This window comes from Mus pahari, chromosome 2 (genome assembly GCF_900095145.1).
Source record: "Mus pahari chromosome 2, PAHARI_EIJ_v1.1, whole genome shotgun sequence".
In the NCBI taxonomy this organism is placed as follows: Eukaryota; Metazoa; Chordata; class Mammalia; order Rodentia; family Muridae; genus Mus; species Mus pahari.
The window spans coordinates 15,431,828-15,453,407 of NC_034591.1; the positions used below are offsets into that span (position 1 = coordinate 15,431,828).

General features: G+C 38.7%; 1 protein-coding gene across 6 annotated transcripts in view; it reads right to left on the reverse strand.

The window, feature by feature from the left end:
* The window catches only part of Phtf2 (putative homeodomain transcription factor 2), a 115,106-nt gene that overhangs the window by 5,655 nt on the left and 87,871 nt on the right, over nucleotides 1-21,580 (reverse strand). For 2 of the 6 annotated variants that reach the window (XM_021188656.2, XM_029534956.1), the window contains 6 exons: nucleotides 16,680-16,898; nucleotides 10,297-10,425; nucleotides 8,363-8,635; nucleotides 8,041-8,172; nucleotides 6,547-6,633; nucleotides 1,271-1,426 (listed from right to left, as the gene is read on the reverse strand). In XM_021188656.2, coding sequence (XP_021044315.1) covers nucleotides 1,271-1,426; nucleotides 6,547-6,633; nucleotides 8,041-8,172; nucleotides 8,363-8,635; nucleotides 10,297-10,425; nucleotides 16,680-16,898 — 996 coding nt within the window. Of the gene's footprint in view, nucleotides 1-1,270; nucleotides 1,427-6,546; nucleotides 6,634-8,040; nucleotides 8,173-8,347; nucleotides 8,636-10,296; nucleotides 10,426-16,679; nucleotides 16,899-21,580 lie in introns of those variants that run through there. The other 4 variants (XM_029534958.1, XM_029534957.1, XM_029534959.1 and 1 more) reach the window with 3 other exon arrangements.

The window sequence follows — 21,580 nt, forward strand, 5'->3', positions numbered from 1 at the left end:
GCAAAATATTAACAGTGGATCTCTGAGTTAATATTATAAATGATTGTAATGTTTAACCATTATTATACATCCCAAATCTTATAATAAACTTATTTTACAATAAGAGAACTTAAAACTTAAATAGGTAAACATTGTATTCTCAGGGCCAGATCAATTTGGAGAATGAATAGCAACAGAATAAACTCATCAAATTGGTTCATGATTTCTTTATTATGAAAGTGATAAAGATATTTACATGCCTTTCTTATCTACTCTCTAATAGATACTTTTGGAGTACCTGCCCAGTTCAGTTCCTGTCTGCGAAAAGGCTCTAACTCCAAGCCTCTATCACACTATGCTTACCCATCTGATGCACCACAACTCCAACCAAACCAACAGTCAACATATGGACTGGTGGGACTAACAACGTATATGCCAGAAGTTCTAGGTGCTATGAACTAGACAGCTTCTAACGTCAAGGGCACCAGTCATATGAAGCAAACCCAAACCACACGTAAACCAACACAGGGTAGTGAGTATATAAGACGAACTGGGCAGGAGGAGCAGAAGGCAGGCTGGGAAGGATCAGCCTCACAATCCATTTGAGGGAGGTGGTATCTGTCTGTCTAGCTCCATGAGACCCAGTGACTGTCAGATGATTATCTCTAGTGGTAACTCTCCTCTTCACCTAGTCAAGAATACTGAATATTTAAAACACAAGCTCTTCCTAACTAAAACATTCCAACAGGCTCATTAGCAAACATTTCTTTTGTACAAGTCTCATGAAATAGCAAAAGGAAATATTTAGCAAACTCATATAAAATAAAATCAATTATCTACGCTTTATTCTGTTGAATAAAAATTTAAATGTATTCTAATGTGGTTGTTACACTGCAAAGCCATCGTGTCCCACTAATGTTTTAAAATCTATCGATAATTTTTACAATACTACTTCCTTCCTGCCAAATGAAAATAGAACAAAAGAACAGCAGGTTACATTTGAAATTTGATCAGGCAGAAACACTGAAAAATGGCTGTGTGCTATCAAGATTTAAGTTTAGCTTCATAGCACACATGACCATAATCAAATAAAAACATGCTCCTGAAAAATATAAAATAAGCAAAACTGTTTTAAGATAGTATACACACAGGCTGTCAGATGGCTAAATGGAGAAAGATGCTCATGCCAAGGCTGGTGACCTGAGTTGTATCCCAAAATACCCATGACAGAAGGAGCCCCACGCCTGGCAAGCTGTCCCCCGGACTGGAGACTAACCGCTGATGAACTCACCTGTTCCGTAAGTAGTATCGAGGTATTGCTGTATTTCTTGCTGGTCTCTGATCCGAGAGTGACGAACCTCAGGAGGAACAGCGTTAGGGAGATGCACCAGATCACCAGCTCCCAGTTATAGTGACAGTCAAGGAAGATCTCATGCACGTGCAGCAGCTGGGCAGGAGGCACAGAAACACTGGGTGAAGCAGCAGTGTGCACGCTTTAGTTTATATCGAATGCAGTGCTGTTTTTAAAGCATATTTATCATGAAATCTTTATGCACATCAGAAGTATGAAGACTAACAGCTACGGGTTCTATCAGTTTTGTTGAATCTTAATTTTACAGTATGTACTTCAGATATAAAAAAAAAATTCAAATTCAGTTAAAACCTTTAGATATTTTTGTCCTTGATTTCTGAACTAACACTCCACTCTACCCCAAGGTAAATTTTGTGTCAAATCTTTTCCATGCAGGCTTTTAATAATTTAGAAAAACTTATTCACCCTGTGGTTTTATTTCTCCCTTCCTAGTACTGAGGACACAACACACCCAGCGCTTTCTGTCGGCTATGGAAGTGTTCTACCACTGTCATGGTGCCAGGTCATCAATCTGCTACAGTCATCTTTAAACTATGTTATTTTACCTATATCTGGACAGTCAGTGCTATCACAGTACCCAACATCACATCCAAATTACTTTCTTCTCATATTCATTTGTTAATTCTCCCAGAGGGAGGGAAGGAGATATGTGTACATGCCACAGTGCATACATGTGTAATGATCAAGACAACCCTCATGACTCAGCTCTCTCCATCCACCATGTTGGTTTGGGAACCCTTTCCCCCCCCTGGGCCGCATTGCCAGTTCCTGTTTCTTTTTTATCCCACTCAACCTTGTTTCTAAGACTTACCAAAACTGAAGCACTCAAATTTAAATTAGTTCATCTTAACTCATATATAATTTGGCCTGCTCCAAAAAGTACCATTCAAGTTGTCAGTGTCTCTATCAGCAGCACTGTGTATCCTTGTCCACACATGCAAGGCTTCCTTTAGGAACTAATCTGTAGGAAAAGACTAGCTCATAGGTAGGCCCTTCCTCAACTTTGTAGGATGGAACATATTTATCTCCACACAGTAGAATCACATACTCAGCCATGCCTCAAATTCTGTCTGCACTCAGTTTTGTTTATACCCACCCAACTCCTTAACATTTGCCACCCTGTGGGTGTAAAATGTACCCTATACTCTCATTACCTTAATCTTAACTTGCCCTGAACTTGGGGAAGAAAAGAATGCTCCACACTCCTGGTAGCCACTGTGTTTCTCTCTGAGATTTTTTTTTATATTTTATAACCTTTCCTGGTTAGGATACTTTTCTTACTGCTTTGAGAAGATAGACTTGTAACATTCCCACTGATGTCATAGTGTTTGGCCAGGGTTTTCCCAGATCCTGTTTTGTCATGGATGGTGCCCTCTGCAGCCCAGACTTTTTATTTGTGACTGAACTTAAAATCTTTCTTCTATCTAGAATTTATTCTCAAAAATGAAATACTTTCGTTTACTTCGGTATCATTTCACTTCCCTATCCTGTAAGCCTTGATACATGATGACACTATATCACATATCTTGCGTGGATTTGCAGAACTCTACTTCATCCATTGGACATTCCACTTCTCTATTAATGGCATAGTCCCCCTGTATCTTGGAAGTAATTCTGATCTCTTGTCAGGTTAACCTGTCCCTCAAAGCTCTGGACTGTTCTTGCCTCTGTGCTTCCTGATGAACTCCAAAAAGCTTACCAAACTTAAACAAAGAGAAAAGGTAGGGTGTGGGTGAGATGGAGCCACCCACTCATCTCCAAATTTTTAACCCAGAATTGCTCCTGTCTACAGGAAATACAGGGACAAAGTGTGGAGCAGAGACTGAAGGAAAGGCCATCCAGAAACTGTCCCACCTGGGGATCCATCCCATCTGCAGACACCAAACCCAGATACTATTGTAGATGCCAAAAAGCACTTGCTGATAGGAGCCTGATATAGCTGTCTCCTGAGAGGCTCTGCCAGAGCCTGACAAATATAGATGCGGATGCTTGCAGCCAACCATCAGACTGAGCATGGGGACACCAATGGAAGAGTTAGTGGAAGGACTGAAGGAGCTGAAGGGGTTTGCAACCCCATAGGAAGAGCAACAATATCAGCCAACCAGACCCCTCAGAGTTCCCAGGGACTAAACCACCAACCAAAGAGTACACAAGGAGGGACTCATGGCTCCAGCTGGATATGTAGCAGAGGATGGCCTTGTCTGGCATCAATGGGAAGAGAGGCCCTTGGTCCTGTGAAGGCTTGATGCCCCAGTGTAGGGGGATGCCAGGGTTGGTGAGGCGAGAGTGGGTGAGCAGGAGGGGGAACACACTCACAGAAGCAGGGGAGGGGGATGGGATAGGGGCTTTCCAGAGGGGAAACCAGGAAAGGGGGTAACATTTGAAATGTATATAAATAAAATATCCAAAAAAAAAAAAAAGGCAGGGTGTGGTATCAAATGCCTTTAATCGAGAGGCAGGGGCAGGTGGATCTCTGAGTTCAAGGCCAGCCTGATCTACAAAGCAAGTTCCAGGACAGCCAGGGCTACACAGAAAAACCCTGTCTCAAAAACACAAACAAAAGAAACAAACAAAAAGCCACCCAACCAAAAAACACACCAAATGCCTGTTTATCTGCATGTGATTGTGATCCCAACCATGCTCTGAGGACCAAAGATGGTCAGGATACATGTACACTGTCAGAGAAAAGGGTCACAGTGAAACCCATTATTTTGTAAGATTAATACTAATAAAAGTGAAAAATAAAAATTCATATTTTAGAGTCTGCTGAAAATTTAATAATTTGTTTTCTGCATCTATTGAGGTAACTGCATATTTTCTTTTCATTGTGCAAATGAAGTTTGTAAATTAACCTACATGCATGAAACTATTAATGGACGTCCTGAAATTGAAGACGCCTGCACTGCAGGGATAAAGCACCTTAGCCATGGCTTACCATCGCTGTACTATTTCACGCTCTTCCTTTGTAACACTTTGGTGAAGAACTTTGTATCTGAGAGCTTCCCCTTCTCTTGCTCTCTCTGGCCTGCTCTCAAGGCTATGTTCTGACAAGAGCTAAGGAGGTGCTGGGGAGACGGCAAATCCCTCGTCCTGAAAGTGAGGACCTGACTTTGTTTTTCTGGATCCCACAGAAAAATGTGGGAGTTGTGGTAACACCTGTAACTGAGAATTCGCAATTTTCAATTGTGCCAGTAAAGTAGCTTAATATTGTTTAAAAAAAATTTTTAAATATAAATGTTCTTTAAGATTTTCTAAACGTATAAATTTCCTCATTGCTGTGTTTGTCTTGATTATGTTATAGCTAGATCATGTGTCATTTGATATTTGCTGGGTATTAGTGTTTTGTTTTCTTGAGACAACCTTGCTAGCCTCTTGAACTCAAAACCTGTCTGCCTCAGCTTTCCGAGTGCAGGCGTGCATTACTACACCCTGTCTAGCTGGTAACTACTTTGTGGCCCAGTACACAGGAAAGTTTTACAAACTGTCCTTATAATTAAAAGAATTTCATTAATTCTAAAAAAATTCCGAGTCATGGTCTCTGAAATAGTGAATTCTCCCTTTTCTTCCTAGAACTCCTGGTAGACTGGGGCTGAGCTGACACACATCTCAGTACCTTTCCGCACTTCCCATCTCTACCTGCTCTGGACTACAGAGCACCACTCCAATACCTCAGTTCACTAAGTGTGTGTTCTAACTCTTGATTGTCTTCATTTTTGATTGAAATGTCAAGCACTGTTTGGTTTTTGAGGTACTCCTGGTTCTTGTAAAAATCTGTGTTTTCTCACAGTGCTATCTGACTTTAATCATTTTAAACAAACCTGGTTCCTATCTGTTTAGTCTATTATCTGACAGTGTTAGCAAAGAATCCTGCTGTTTATTGATCTGCTGGCTCATGCTGAATTTGTCTTCCTGTTTTGCATCTGTGTAAATTCTGTTGGATTTAGGTTAAAGTCATCCTCCAGGGCAGTGTTGTCTCACTTCTGCTCTGTATCCGTAAGCTAAGGACCACTTTGTACAGTAATGTCTTGACATGGGAAGTTTTAAGACGAGATATGAAGTACCAAATTGAACCCTAACCCTATAGTAAGGACAGACTTCTAACAATTACCTACCTTTATTCAAGGCTGTAGGATTGAGGTTTCTGATTTTATGGTATAGTCACAGAGAGACGCTCTTCAAGGCATCAGCTCCTCATGTTGGCTGTTTACTCAAGGAACATTAGGAATGACAATGAACCTCGCCCTCTTACCCTAGGGTTGTCACAGAACTAATACATATATCTAATTGCTCTAGTTTTTAAGCTTTCTCTTAATTTTTTATGCTTAATGTCTTGTGAATTCATATATTAAGAATATTCACATAGTATGTATATAATATATATATATATATATATATATATATATATATATATATATATATATAAGCACTACTGGTGTTTTAAAGCAGGAATAATCTGTCACATCTGAGGTGAACTTCTACACTGTCTTTCATAGCACAGGCTGGTTGTAAAACACATGACCACTGAGAATTCTTTTTCAGAGCTGTAGCAGTTTACTCTGATTTAAGAGTAATGGTTCATGGAGAAGAAACTTTTTAAAATTATTATTAGATGTGAGGAATTGATGGCTGGAATAATTTTGTCACTACAGAATATAGGAGATATAAATAAATACATAGTGATTGTAGACAAAAATTATTCAGTGTATGTTAAAGGCATGCCTATTATTTAAGATATAGAGAAAAATAAGATGCAATTCCTTATTCTACAGAAAAAAAGTTACAAAACATATGTTTCAAAGTTTGTCTAGGGGGCTGGGGTGGCAATTCAGTGGTTAAGAGCATTTACTGCTCTTGAAAAGGACACAGGTTTGGTTCCCAACACCTATGAGACTGACAGATGTCTGTAACTCTAGTTCCAAGGGACACGATGCCCTCTTCTGACCTCCATGGGCACCAGAATGAGACGGGGTGTACACAAAAGGACACACAAGACATGAAAAAAATGAAAAAGCCTGGGGTTGGCAGGAGAGGGCCTCCTATGGAAGTTCAGTAGTAATGGGATGAGGAGACAAAGGGGAGAGGGATCTATCAAAACACACTTCTCTCAAAAATGGCAATGGTACCTGGTGCCTTGTATGTGAATTAGAACCAGAAACCATTTTTAGGAACTGTCTTCATGTAGCACGTCGACTTACCTGCGCACAGCAGATAAACACAACTGAGATTGTCAGTAAGAAGGCCGATGAGACAATGACATCCACAGATCGCTGAGGGCCTCGGCGCTAACAGGAGGAAGGGAAAAGGCCTTTAACTGTATTTACCAAACAGCAGATAATGTCCATGCTTCCAGTTAAGGTGTGACAGTTAGTCATAAGTTATAAGGCTGAAAACATACCTGACTCTCCAGATGAATTGTGTTAGTATTTCCTTAAAATTTTACAACACTGCCGATGTGGTGTCTGCTCAGCACAGATTCATTAGTATAACCTCTTATCCAACACTATAATCATTTATTCAACAATTGTTTCTTGAGCAATGGCCAAAACAAAGCACTGCGCTAGGGAACAAAACTCGTAAAATCTCTCCCTTCACAGGACTAGCTAGAGAGTGACACACTAAACTCACAGGCTCGAGACATGTGACAAACTTCACAGTGCTATGAAGGAAAACTCCACTGGAGTCAGTGTCAGAAAAGCGAATTTAGATTTGGGGGTTATAAGTGTGTGCCCGAAGAGCTTCCTAAGGAAGTGGTATTTACATCCTCTACAGAACAAGGACAAGGTGGCACACAGCACTGTCCTAGATGGAAAAGGTGGAAAGCAGGGGCTCGGTGCATTTACAGAACTAACGCAGTCCACAGGCTGGGAGAGGGGAATGTTCTAGAGCAAGCCAAGAGCGGCAGGCAGAAAGAAGAGCAATGCCTAGATCACAAGCAGCAGCCAGAACCTAGTATAGTCCTCTTCTTTATTCAAGAATAGCAGAAATTCCAGAAAGGTCTAAGAATCCTATGGTCAAATCTCAGATTTAAAATCTCTCTCATGGCAGGTGAAGATAATAATAGAGGGGAGAGATGTTAGTGCTGGAAAACCAGCCAAGCAGCAGCTTTACTGGGCCAACACAGAGGACGATGGTTTCAGTTAGGGAGGTGGACATGGAAAGAGAAATGTGAACACATTTCACATTTACTCTGGATGCAGAAAGGACGGGGTCAGTGAGAGACTGAATGCCAGAAAACGAGAAGTTGCAAGGATAAACATCCTGAACTTGCCTGAATACCCCACATATTGTAAAACCCAGTGCTATTTACAATAAAAATGAAATCTCCAGAAAAAAGGGTCTCCTTAAAATTAATTCAAGTGTCTGCCTTTTCCTAGGGTCTAGAGTTTTCACACTTTATTTCCACAAAGAGCAAGATTATTTAAAAGATCAAAGGAAGGAGCAGCATGTAAAACAGCCATGTACTGTTAGTTTAAAAGTAGTCAGTCTTGCTGGTTCGACTCCTCACGGTTTTTAAGTAGGGGGCTCCCTCTGCTGGTTTGTGATACTATTCTAGGAAGAAACAAAATCCTTAGCCCAGCCTTCGAGTGAGAAACTGCTGACTCTAACACGCACCCCATACATATAGACAAGAAACTGGAACTACTGGGAAAGGCAGTATGTTAAGAGATCATGTATCAATAGCATTCTACCTTAAGATAGGAACGGAGAGATAGCCACATTTTTATATTCTGTACTTTCTTCAACCGGAAGTGAGGAACCTCAGATTTCCGAGCTCTCCTTGCAGATGTCAAATGTCCAAAGAGTTTTGCAAAGAGTAATCGCTATAAAAAGATTAAGATGTATATTTTTATATAAAAAACAATCAGTAATATATCAATTGTTATGACTTAATATAAAAGAGAAACAAAAATAATTACATCAAAGTGGTTAGTGAAATACTAAAACACTTAAAAAAATACTCTGAGTGCTATAAAAAGGGTAAGCTAATGATATTCTTCATATCATACTCACTTGCTTATATGTTCTTTCTGCTACACACAGCAAAAAAAAGAAGATCCATACAAGAGATACACGAACCACAAAACTTATCAGGACCATAGAAAGAACCATGGAATCGTCCTTAGAGCCAAATGCAATCACGTAAAGCTCTGATGCAGTATGGGCTGTGAGCTGCTCCAAGTCTGTTGCTTGTGACAGTCGGAAAACAAATGGGGTTAAGCCCAGGATTAGAGAGATGGCATTTCCAAATACCTGGTACCCTATGCCGGGTACATGGCTGTTCACCTGAGAGAGCAGGGACAGGAGGACAAAAGAAAGTGTACATAATTAAATTTAAATAAAACAAATTCCTAAGGAACTTTACTTTTTATAACGGGATTTATAATTTAATTTCTTTAATACATTATGAAGCAAGCCTATTACACATTAATTATAAGATCTCCAATTCATTACTAGATATGAAAGGAAAATCGATCTTAGGTACTTAGAAACCTATGCATATTATTTTAAAAGTTAGAAATATCTACAAATATTAATATTAGAGTGCTGAGATCACATCCTAAATTAAACCCAATTCATTGGAGAAAAGGTTCAGGAGCTAGTGATGGCCCAGAAGATGAAGATGCTCATCGCCAAAGCCTGCCAGCCTGAGTATGACCCAGCACCACACAGGAAGGAGGAGCGGTTTCCAACTTTAAGCAGCACACTGAGACACATGCATCCTGGACCCAAAACTATTAAACAAAATGTAATTTTAAAGTTAAAAATGGTCAGTCTTTAGCTTGTATTTTTCTTCTGAATTCACCATGCAAATAAATGCCTCCCTAATATCATTTAATAAATATAAGTAAGAGAGAAGAAATTAAATAGGAGGAGAAAAGATAGGGGGAATATAATAAAGTAAAAAGATACTAAGTATGGGAAAAATAAAGTTTTAAATATGCTAGATTGGTAAAGATGAATTATCATAGAGCTGACTTTTAAACTCACACACTAAATCAATCAATCAGACTAAGTTATCTTTTTTTTTTCAGACTAAGTTATCTTATAGCTCACAGTTATTAAAAATATAATGTTCCTCTAATTTCACGTCCCCAAGTTCTTTGGCTGATTGATTTTAATTGTTCACAAAAAGGACTGTAATATGGAATCTGCCAATCTCTAGATGCAGTTATTTTAATTCCTGTCCTACACAAAGTCCTGTTAAAATGACAAAAGTCCTATTAAAATAGAGGACCGTAGAAATTTTAAACTCCAAATCAGATTGTCTAGTGATCTAGAGAAATAAGGAAAAAAATAAAAGAAAAAATTCAATGGAAACTGAAACAAATATCAAATCCATATCAAATCCATAGTGTTTGTACCAAATGTCAACCATGCAGTGTGACCACTGTATGCACGTCACATCTAAGCAAGGAAGCACAATACAGATTTCTTGCTTGAGTTTTAGATGCTAATAAATTCACACACACACACACACACACACACACACACACACACACACAAAATGGTTTTAACAAAATGAAATTATGTATACACACACACACAAAATCTTACCCATTGAAGAAAAAAGAAGAAAGGAGAAAATTGACATTGTGGTATATCTTCCAAGTCAATAGAAACACTAGGTACGTAAGCCTGGTGAACTGAGTGTGATTCCCCAGGACACACACAAAGGTGGAAGAAAAGAACAGAACACACAAAGCTGTCGTCTGTCATCCACAAGTAAGTTGTGACATATGCATGCCACACACCTCACTGTCCCTTCAAATGATGGAAGGGTCTGTTGGCAAATCACTTTTTAGATGGAGTTAAAAGAAAACTAAATTTTTCAGTGTGAAAAAAAAAAAAAAAAAAAAGAGGCACACAGGTTATTAACATTTAGTTCATGTATCAATAGCCAATGAATTTACCCTTTACCCAGAGAGTGAAAATTGAGAACTCACTCTGTTCATTATCATCCCACTGATTTCAAGTACAGACATGTCTGCTTTCTTACAGTCGTTACCTTCCCACACTATAGCGCTGATTTTTTCTAATCCTGGGTGGGAACTATGAAGCCAGGGCAAATGACTCTACAAAAAAAAAAAAAAAAGAATTGAACACATTATCACATTTCACAAATCAAAGTTTTACAAAACTATATATAGCTATACTAAATAAAATTGGTAAATATATACTTTATAAATGGAATACATTTATCTGTATATTAGTTATATTTATGCACATACAATTTTAGCTACATAAAAACCTCAAATTAAAATTAGTTATAGTTAAACAGATAACAAAAATCACGCAGTTACAAAAATGTAGAACTTACACTGGAGCTGGAATAGAACTATTTAGTTTACACTACAGCATTTCTAACTCACAACACAAGGATTGATATATTTCCCACATTTGATATAAAGGATATGTTTGGCATTCACAGTGACCTGAGGAATACAATCAATAGATTGCTGACATATACTATTTCAAAAATATTTCCATAAAGTTAAGAAATAATATTTCATAAGGGGGTATAAAGGTGAACTAACAGACTTCAAGTGAAGTTGTCTATAAAGTCAATAATATAAAAAAAAGAGGGATATTTTATCTTTTCTAAATATTTTCATGGTATTTATATATTTCATGAACTGTGGGGCTTACCTGCTTTGAAATATTGTGAAATATCACTTGAAGTAAGGGATATTTCATAACTTCTTAATAATATATGCTAGTTTAGAACTGAAATAATTTTGTATCAAAATATATATCAAACTTTCTCTGAAAACTTAATAATAAAATCTCCAATCTACTAGAATCAAAATGCCCTAGAGGAGTGGCTTTGAGAGAGGGTACCCATCTAGTATGCAATGCACAAGGCCCTGAGGGCAGTCCTGGTGTTTTAAAGGCAAGGGAGGGGCTAAAGGGCATAAAATGTATACAACGTTGACGAAAAAACGTGAAACACAGGAGTGTCCCAGAGGCTTAGCTAATGTAATTCTTCACACATGTGTGGTTGCCTCCTAGGTGACTCTAGATCCTGACAGGTTGACAATAAAGCTAGCCAGCACAGAACAGTAAGTCCAGGAGGCAACAGACTTTAAGTAATAATAGATTTCCAGTCTCATTGTGTAACAGAAATTATAGGTCTGCTCAATTACACAAAGAATGTTTGTACAATGGAGGTCAATCTAGAGACAGAATAAGAAGTCAACTACGTTGATGTCCTCAAAGTACTTCTTCCAAGTCACTTTTTCAAACATTTGACTTCATTTTCTTACAGCCACATGCCAAGAGAGAAGATGGCCATTAGAACTGGTGAATTTAGTTATTCAAAAGAACCATGTATCTCTCAATGTATTTGTGTTTTTGTCAAACATACACTTAAAAACTCTTGTTTAAACATACACAGGATACAGAGAGCATCATGACATGAGACATACTATTCTAATGTGCTGAGCAGCACAGTTAGCATGGCCCCCGTGTAGCCTGTGCAGGCTGCACACACTGAAGATAAGAGATTTGCAAGCTGACCTTCCTTCTTCCCAGGTCTCCGGTGCTCTGCTTTCATCTTCATTCAAAAGGAAAACCTTAAACTGCAATGATGTCATGTTCACTATGACAACTGCTTTATTTGGGTGGTTCCAAATATGGGAATGTAGTCATTAAAATCTGGCTATACCTACTAGAAAATAATATTACATGAATATGGCTTTTTATTTCATTATAGACTCAGCCATAATTAGCAGAAAATATTCTTTTCTATGATATATTTGCTACTATTTACAAACATAACAAAAATATGTATTTGGCAATATTCCGAAAAGAATATGCCAATCTAACTATTGAGGGTAAACAGAAAATGGTCTTGCAAACTTAACCCAGACCTATAGCCAGACAAGAAAACAATCTGGTAGTTTTTTCATTAAAGTAAACCAATTTCTACTGCCTGGTAACTAGGAATACTGAAAAACATGAACCTTCTGGAAACTTGAAAATATGAAATTGTGTTTAAAAAAAAGAGCCTTTTCTAAAACCAATAATTAATATGCAGAGTAATGTGCTGAGAGGGATTTATTTTTAGTCTAATAGAAAAACAGAAGGATGGCATTAAACGCATAGGCCAAATTATTAAATATTTTCATAAATAACTTTGGAAAGTCCTAAGTGCTATGTATTTTTCAGGTAGTATTTACTAAATATATACTATGTACCAAGGAGTAAATGGGACAACAATACAATAGTCACACAGCCCACACATCTACACCGTTTATGGAGTTACAGGGTAATGGCTCAAAGGCATTTCCAACTAGCTCTATCCAATCTACTTATAAAACTCAGTGGTAGGGTAAGTGTGAACATGCCTCACCCACAGCACAGTCTAGTGGACTGTTCTCTACTGTTTTCCTTGCTTCAGATCCAGGGGCCCTTAGGTATTCCTGTGGCCACACCCTGGATTGCTTCACCTCTGAAATGAGTTAGCCTTAGCACCCTCCCATCTAACCAGGTCTCTGAAACCTTCAGTTGAAGCACTTGTTCCCTTAAACACAGTCATTCTTCTATTTATCAGGTCTTGGCCAATCTGCCATCTGGATTCCCACAGAAACATTATTCACATACCCCTTCCTCTGGTTCTTTTCCCTCATTAGTAGACCGAGCAAACTGGGTCTCAGAGAACAGAAGGGTTTTATTGCTTGCCAGTTGTACAAGCTCCTCCCTGCTACCCCAGAGCTTGTGGCTATCGAACCTGTGGATGCTCTTCTTTTACAGTTCCTTCCAGCTCCCCCTCCTAGTTTCCTCACACGCCCCTTCCTGCATGCACAGCTCTCAGGTCCCCACCTCTCCTGTGAACTACCTCCTCCTCCCCAGCAGGCACGCTGCACTTCTCAGCCACCACTCCTTCAGGCTCTCCCCACCTTGCAGGGAGCTTGCTTCCCCCTGGCATTTGGCAGTGGGTCTGAAGCCAAAACCAGTGGGCATATTTTTAAAGTAAAAGACTTCATTCAGCTACTCAGGCAGCTGGCTTTACCAAGTTTACCTTTCCCAACTTGCTGAAGTAAAACATTTTAAGTAAAGTTGCAAATTATTTTGTATACTTTTGTTAGTCACCAAGTTCTACAACTGTAAATTCAATGCTTATTCTCCCTTCATGTTATTATATCCAACCACATATGCTTATATATGAATATATAAATGGTACTATATAGTTCTTCAAATTACTTTCACTCAAAAAATAAAACAAAAAAATGTATACTTCAACTTATAATTGAAAACTTATGTTCCCCAAACTGCCTTGTGCTGCCATGCGGCTAAGTTTACTGTCATTGTCATGGACTGTTTATGACAAGTTCTGACTTATATCTGTGCTGCCCAGCCTTGCAGCAGAAGGTCCAGCAGGAAGAGGCACAGGAAGGCTTGCTGACGCTGCCTCACAGTCTAGCTGTCGTATAGTCTGCCACGCCAGGAAGGCAGGACTCCAGGAATGTCCTGGTGTGTGGCACTAATAGGGAGGCAGAACAGGGGAAATGTCTACACTGGGCTGGCTTTGTCTGTCCTGTTATGAATTCACTGCCTGCCTCCTCTGATTTGGTATGTTGCCTAGGTGACTCTAAATCCTGCTAAGTTCATAATGAAGAATAGGCATCACAGCTAGGCTATCTTCACTTACTGTTTTCTTTCCTTTCCTTTCTGGTTTTTTGAGACAAGAGTTTCTCTATGTACTCTGGAACTCACTATGTAGACCAGTATGTCCTTGAGCTTACGGAGATCCACCTGACTATGTCTCCCAAGTGCTGGGATTAAAGCCTTTTGCCACTCCCACGTCCCAGTTTAATTTTTACTATCACATACAGTGTGATATACATTTACTTTTCCTGTGTCCATCATTTAAATGTCATTGAAGTTGGATGAGATGGGATTAGCTTATGTGCACCTTCACACTTAACCAGATAATAGCAAGCTACTCCAAAACAATTGTACAAATCTATATCAACACACTGCTTAATGATCTCTTTTTTCAAAATCTTGTCAATACTGATAATTTCTAAAAATTATTAATTTATTTGTTTATTCAAAACAGGATCTATTATATAGCTCTGGATGTCCTGGGATTCATTATGTAGACCAGGCTGGCCTAGAACTAACAGAAACCTGCCTGCTTCTGTCCGAGAGTGCTAGGATTAAAGGTGCACCGCCATGCCTGTACTCTTCAATGTGTTGGAATCTGACTCTCATCAGTGGTGTCTCGTTGCTCTGAGTTGTATTTGCCTGAGCACTAACAAAGCTGCCTATATTAACATAGTCCTATCTCCACTGGAGCCATAAGCTACTTCTTCAGATCCTTTTGTTTATTGCTCTGAGTCCTCTCCCTCCCCTCTTCTCTCTCCTATTCCCTTTCTCCCACTCTCTGTTTCCCACCTCCCGCTGCCCTCTCCTTCTCTCTCCCTTTTTTGAGACAGTATCTCACCAGGTAACCTGTCTTTGTAGATCAGGGTGGTATCCAACCAGTAGAGAGGCACTTGCCTCTGCCACCTGAGTAAGTGCTAGTGTTAAAGGCACAGGTCACCACAGCCAGCGTCACTTGTCTATTAACTGTATTCCTTGTAAATGTTTTAGACTTTTTCCCTTTACACTTAAAAATTATGTGCAATAAATGTTAACGTGTGAATGATCATTTAACTCCCCATCTGACAGCCTTATCTTTTTTCCTACTGAGTACTAATGCTATTATGTCATACATTAGGGATCCGTGAGAGCACAAATCTGTCTGGATTTTTCGTGGTCTGTTTCCCTTGGTCTGTTTATGCATCCACACAACATTATCCTATTCTCACTTTACACTAAGAGTTTCTATCTGTAGGAAAAGTTTATCTACTGTTATTTAAAATTTTGTTTTGTTTTAAAGACAGGATCTCACTTGGATACCCACCTGCCTCTGTCTTTCAAGTTCGGGGATTAAAAGCATGTGTGCCAAAAACTCAACAAATTTTTGCTATGTTTAACATTTCATTCCTTAATGTAAACTTTAACTAGTTCAGATCCAACCCAAACCGGCAGACAAATGAACAAAAAAGGCTGCCATAATTGTTAAAAAAAACAGGATAATGAACACCTTCACCTGGTGCCTGCTTTTAATAAAAATATTTCCTAGAATTAGGTTCAAATCTTGCTATCTACAGTGCAAGGATTGGGGGAGAGGGGGCAGGGTACCAAGAAAGTGACATGCCGACACCCTAACCTGGCTACCAGAACTACACAAAATGAGTACTGGGTAGGCCATACAGACTGTAGGATTATGTCACAGCTAAGGTTCTTAAGTAACTACTCTTAATCAGATTAAGGAAACTGTCTTCTATCTCTAGTTTGTAAGGATTTGTTCTTCTTGATAACATTTGATAAGAAAGCTAAAAGAAAGTAAGTGAAAAGGTTAAGGACTTATGTATGTGTGTAGGGGTGGGCTTGTGCATAAGAGGGAGTGCACATACACTTACCTATGCAGAGGTCAGAGGTCAACCTCAGGTGCTATTTACCTTACTTTAAGAAAACGGGTCTCTTACTTGCTCTGTGCTTGCCCAGTAGGCTGGTCAGCCTTAGCACCATACCCTGATTCTTTTTTTATTTTAAATACCAAGACTCTGAGTAAAGTGAGAAAGATTTACAAAGATGGGGGGTTCTGTTAAAGGTAGGGCACTGATGGACATTAAAGAATTCAATACAGTATCTGACTCAACTGTGGTTTTAACACCTTAAATGTGATTAGTCTAAAATGAGGTGTACATTAAAGGTTAAGACTAAAGTTTGTAGGCTTGTGTCATCTATACCATTTCTATTTTCACATTAATTATATAGTAAAGGAATAATATGTTGAACATATTTGGTTAAGTAAAGATATTGGAATTCTACCTTTTAAAACTGTTTTTAATGAGACTAATGGGAACTTATACATACATGACTCACTACATTCCTACTGGATAATGTGACTATGGGTTCTAAGTAATACAAATTTGATCCTCTGGGGACATCCAATTTTGAATCCTACTGAAAGGCAGGTCAAGAATACATGAATCTGAAGAGAAAAAGACTAGTGCATCAAGACCACGAATCTGACCCACAGAACCCATCTACTAACTCAGGGACGTATGCGTGAAGGATGAGGGATACTACCACAGTATACACACCAAGTATTCTAATGAAGCTAGACACAGGCCACCATATTAAGATGAAAAGCCCTTATAAAGGATTAATTCAATGAAATGTAAACGCTTTTGTCACCTCTTTTAAGGTCTGTACATACATTCAAAGGAGATGGTCTGACAGTTCCAACAATCCAACACTGTAAACTGACCTGATGAAAAGGGTCGTCTCTATATTCTTTTTTCACACATGGATTTATCTGAGGATTTCCCACATCTGTCTCACTGGTACAAGATGAACGGCATTCTGCACAATGTAACAAGTCTTCCCATAATACATCTTCAGTTTCAGATTCTGGCCTTGTACTCTCAGAATCCTGTCTGGAACTTGAACAGCGAGAGCTGCAACTAGTACCCGATTTAGGGGCATCCTGAAATCAAGATATTCTTTGACATTAATACAATTTATGTACTCTTTCCAACTCAAAGGATTTTATCAGAACTGTATATTGTTAGAACAACATACTGTCACAGACAGTAGAAGAGACAGCAGAACAATAAAGTACAGATTGATCTTTAGGACTAATAAAATGATGCCCTCTGGTTTTATATTTCAGATCGGATGTTACTCTGCATGCAAAAGGTATGTCATTTTCTCTTAAAATTTATAGGAAGCTCAGAATTCAAGTAGACAGAGAATTCATATGGTATAGATCTTTTCCTGCTTAACCCAAGGGCCTCCAATGCTCTACCATGAAGTGATGCAAATGTTTACCCATGTAGTTCCAGCTGGCTTTGGGTGTGCAATACAGCCCAGGTTAGCTTCAGAAATACAATTTACCTGCCTACACTTCATGGGTACCAGGATTAGAGATGTGTGCCAGCAAGCCTGACTTACTCAATGGAGCTATTTTGCATATATATATATATGCATAAATAGATTTCATCATATTACTGCCTTTCTCAAAGCTTAAACATGGCAATCAAAACCAAGAAGACAATCCTTATCGTGAGTTTTCAAGATAATCTATGGCACACAAGTAGAAAACTAAATTGCACAGATTAAAAAACAAAAAAAAACAAGACACGTTTCATAGTTTGTTACAATGTTTTAGACTACTGGTACTGTGCTCCAAAAACCTGGGTCCAAAAAACTGGTGGCTCCAAAAACCTGGGTCATCTTCAGATTTGTTATATATCCAAAATGTCACCCAAGTAATTTTTTTGAGTGTTCTTTTTTTTCTCTTCTTCCTGCCCTTTCTCTTTCTCTAAATGAGACAGGGCCTCATATAGCCCAAGCTGACTTGAACTCCTATGTCCCTACTGTCTCAGCCTCCCAAATGCTAATATTACCATGTCCAGAAACAGGCATTTTCTATTGACTGATTTTATCCTTATTTTTGGTTTATAAAATAAACATGAGTAAAACTGATTTAATGTAAAACATAGTTTATTGAATAAAGACAAAGGTTATCCTTATAACCAGGTCAAATTTTAGACCTGTTATCTGTTATCCTCTGCCTCTAAGGATTGTTAATTTGACTATTAAAAAAATAAATTACGGCCTGTAAAGATGGCTCAACAGTTAAATGCCCTTCCAGAGGGCTTGGGTTCAATTCTCAGCACCCTCACAGAGTATCGTAACTGTCTATAGTTCTGGTCCCACAGCACCTGATGCCCCTTTCTGGCCTCCACAAGCATCCAAGTGGTTAATACCCATTCACATAAAATAAACATTAAAAGTGAGACACTGTTATTCATACCTTTGTAAAATGCAGAATGGCCCACACCTAAAAGCCTTCTCCTTCTTTATAGACTAACTTTCCCAAAATAAAGTTGCCACAATCCACAATCCTCTAACCATAATCCTCCACCACGGCTTCCCAAAGTTCCTTGATCAAGTTTAAATTCCATTACCCAGCATGCTTTGTGCTCATAGCCTTTTCTCTAAGGAACCTGGACTGCTCCCTGGCTTCAATCCCAACTGTCTTTGCTGCTCTGGCCTTGACGACTTTCTTACACCACAGCAGTGATCCTGCGTTTCTTTAGAGAGATGCAGATAATTGACTACTACAGTTTATGTACTTTAATGCCTTCTATCTAGACAAATTACATCATCACTGAAGTGAGTTATAGTCAGGACTTTTTTTTTCTTTACTTTCTAGATCAATAATTCTTTCTTAGCTGCTCATGCAATAGTCTCACATAATTGGATCTCAAAAGACAGAAACAAACACTACTTTTTTGTGTGTTTACTATCCTTACTACAAATAATAAAATACTTTGAATGAAATGCAATATTTATGACTTTTAAATGCAGACCCACTATTAATGGATATTAATATACTGATATCCATTTGTGGAAGGGAAGATGAATAAGAGGCAATTTGTTTTTAAAGAAATGAACAAGAAAATGAACTTAACATAGCAGAAACTACCTGCTGGCTGGCTTTTACAGCGCCATAAAGTAATATGTAGTCTGCTACAGGAGAAAAGACATGAAGATCTTACCCAAGTGCTGAACCCTACAGGTCACAATGCACGATGGTCCAATAGTGGCATAGCTGTTCCGGGAGTAAGCAACTGCTCTGAGCTCCCACAAAGAGGGAGTCATGCTTGCTACCATAAAACTGGTCAAAAGCCCATGGTTTGTGAGGTTACAGACCCCTGGGGAAAATCTACTACTGTTGTTTTGCTAAATGTTTATATTGTTAAGTGGCTTTCTAAGAATTTATGTTTATACTCATAGATTAGTGTACCTCTGAGCCCTGGCCAAATAAGTTTTATAATAGACAGCAGTGAACACAGAGACCCACAGTAGTCCAATGCTGAGAATACATGCTGCTGAATGCTCACTCCTAAATGGATCACCTACATCACCCCCACCCTCCAGGCTCGGGAATATCAAAGAGGAGGCAGAAACCCTGTGAGGGTTGGAGAGCTCAGGAGAGGGCTACGACACTCTATGTCACCTAGCATGGCCTGGCTGTTGCACTAATGAGCAACAGCAGCTATGGTTCACCTTTACAGTAGATGCTAAGTCAGCACTGCAGCACAGGTCGGGGAGCAGCTCGAGGCCCCAACACCAGTTAAGGACTGGGAGGAAAGGGAAAGCTAGTTTCTCCACGCTGTGGCCCCCACGTGAGTCATGCCCCAGTACATGACCCAGATGGGGATGGACAACAATAATTACAGATTCTAAGGCCTTTTTTCTTGTTTTGTTGTTTTTTGTTTTGTTTTTTTAAGGGAGGAAAGGGACATGACAAGAGTCTAGGTGGGAAAAAGATATATATATATATGAAATTGTCAGAATAAACACGCATTTTTAAAAATTGCACAATGTAAAATATAGGAAGTCAGGGCAAAACCAGTCTGTCTTTTAAAAAAAATTCCCAAAGAATTTCAGATAAATAAATGTCACCGAACGTACTAAGAACCCAAGCAGTTTTCATTTGAAGAGTTTCTTTTTTCTTTTTCTTTTCTTGTTTTGTTTTGTTTTGTTTTGGAGATAATTGCCCTGGCTGGCCTAGAGCTGGCTTTGTAGACCAGGATGGCCTTGAACTCAGAGAGACTTGCCTGCCTATCCCTCCTGAGTGCAGAGATTAAAGGCATGTATCACCTAGCCCAGCTATTATGAATGTTTCACTAAGTAACAGGGCACAGAAAGCGTTTTCAGTAATTCATAGTGTTAAGTTGCTTCCATACAGTTCTCAAAACCCTATTTCAATCATATGAGTGTTCTGCTTCCATGCATGTCTGTGCACTATGTGCACGTCTGCTGCACGCAGGTCAAATCCCCGGGAGCTAGAGCTATGGATGGTTACCAGTCACCATATGGCAATTAGAAATCAAACTTGGGCTCTTGAGGAAAATAGCCAGTGTTCTAACTGCTGAGCCAGCCCTCCAACCCAGGTCAAATATTTAATAAAGATAGTTTATTATCTAATATTAAGTTTTGATATAGATGTTCTAGTCATATATTGAAATAAATGAACAAACTAAGAGGTATTATTTTTTAATTAAAACTAATAGGTGGGGAAAAAAACTAATAAGTGGGTTTATGAGTAAGAAAGCATTTATGATTCTGTGTTCTGCTAAAAATATTTTACCATTATTACATTACAGATATAAACTCCAAAATAATTACCTACAGTCTTTACATTTAAAACCAAATTTATTTAACAACTGTTTACTCTAAAAATAAGAAATATCTTAATTTAAAAACTAACAAACAAACAAACCAGTTCAATCTAACCCTGGCTATTGAGAACAGTTTTGCTCCCCTAAGATACAGATGCATAAACTGGGCATCAAAAATGTTTGGGGAAAGAAGTCATTTAAACAGTCTGATTCCAAGCCCACGGGTTCTGTATTAAGATCTCCATCACACACTTTATTTGATGAGAATCTAATCTACTCTCGTAAAGAGACAAAATTTGAAAGGAAGAGAGAGAGAGAGAGAGAGAGAGAGAGAGAGAGAGAGAGCGAGAGCGAGCAGGAGAACATGCTGGAGCCAGCACACACAGTGCACAGTGGACAAGAGCAAAGGCTAGGGAGGGAAGGCCTGCACATGGAGTGACAGGGTCCCCACACTCCCCAGGTACTGACACACTTATTTCTCCAACATTGAAACAACTTCCCTCTTTTAATCATTGAAACTATTTTATAACGGGAAAGTAAATTCAAAATATTTTTTTTGACTTCTGGGTCACCTGAAAAGACTATCATATCTCTGATAGATTTATTGTCATTTTGTATATTTCCTACAATAAACAGGAACTAAAATCCAGTAGTTTAAGAAAAATGTTGTTTGGTTTTTTATTTTGTGTGAATTTTCTATTAATGTCGTTAACTGCACAAGGTAATAAAATTTTTTTTTTTTTTTTTGTGTAGCCCTGGCTGTCCTGGAACTCACTCTGTAGACCAGGCTGGCCTCGAACTCAGAAATCCGCTTGCCTCCGCCTTCCAAGTGCTGGGATTAAAGGCATACACCACGACTGTATTTATTAATGTTAATAAATACATGAATCATTCCGTGTTTAAGTATACCCAAATGATTGTTGGAGGGGAGGAAGGCTTATTCTTAAAGAAGAAAAACAAAACAAAACACCAA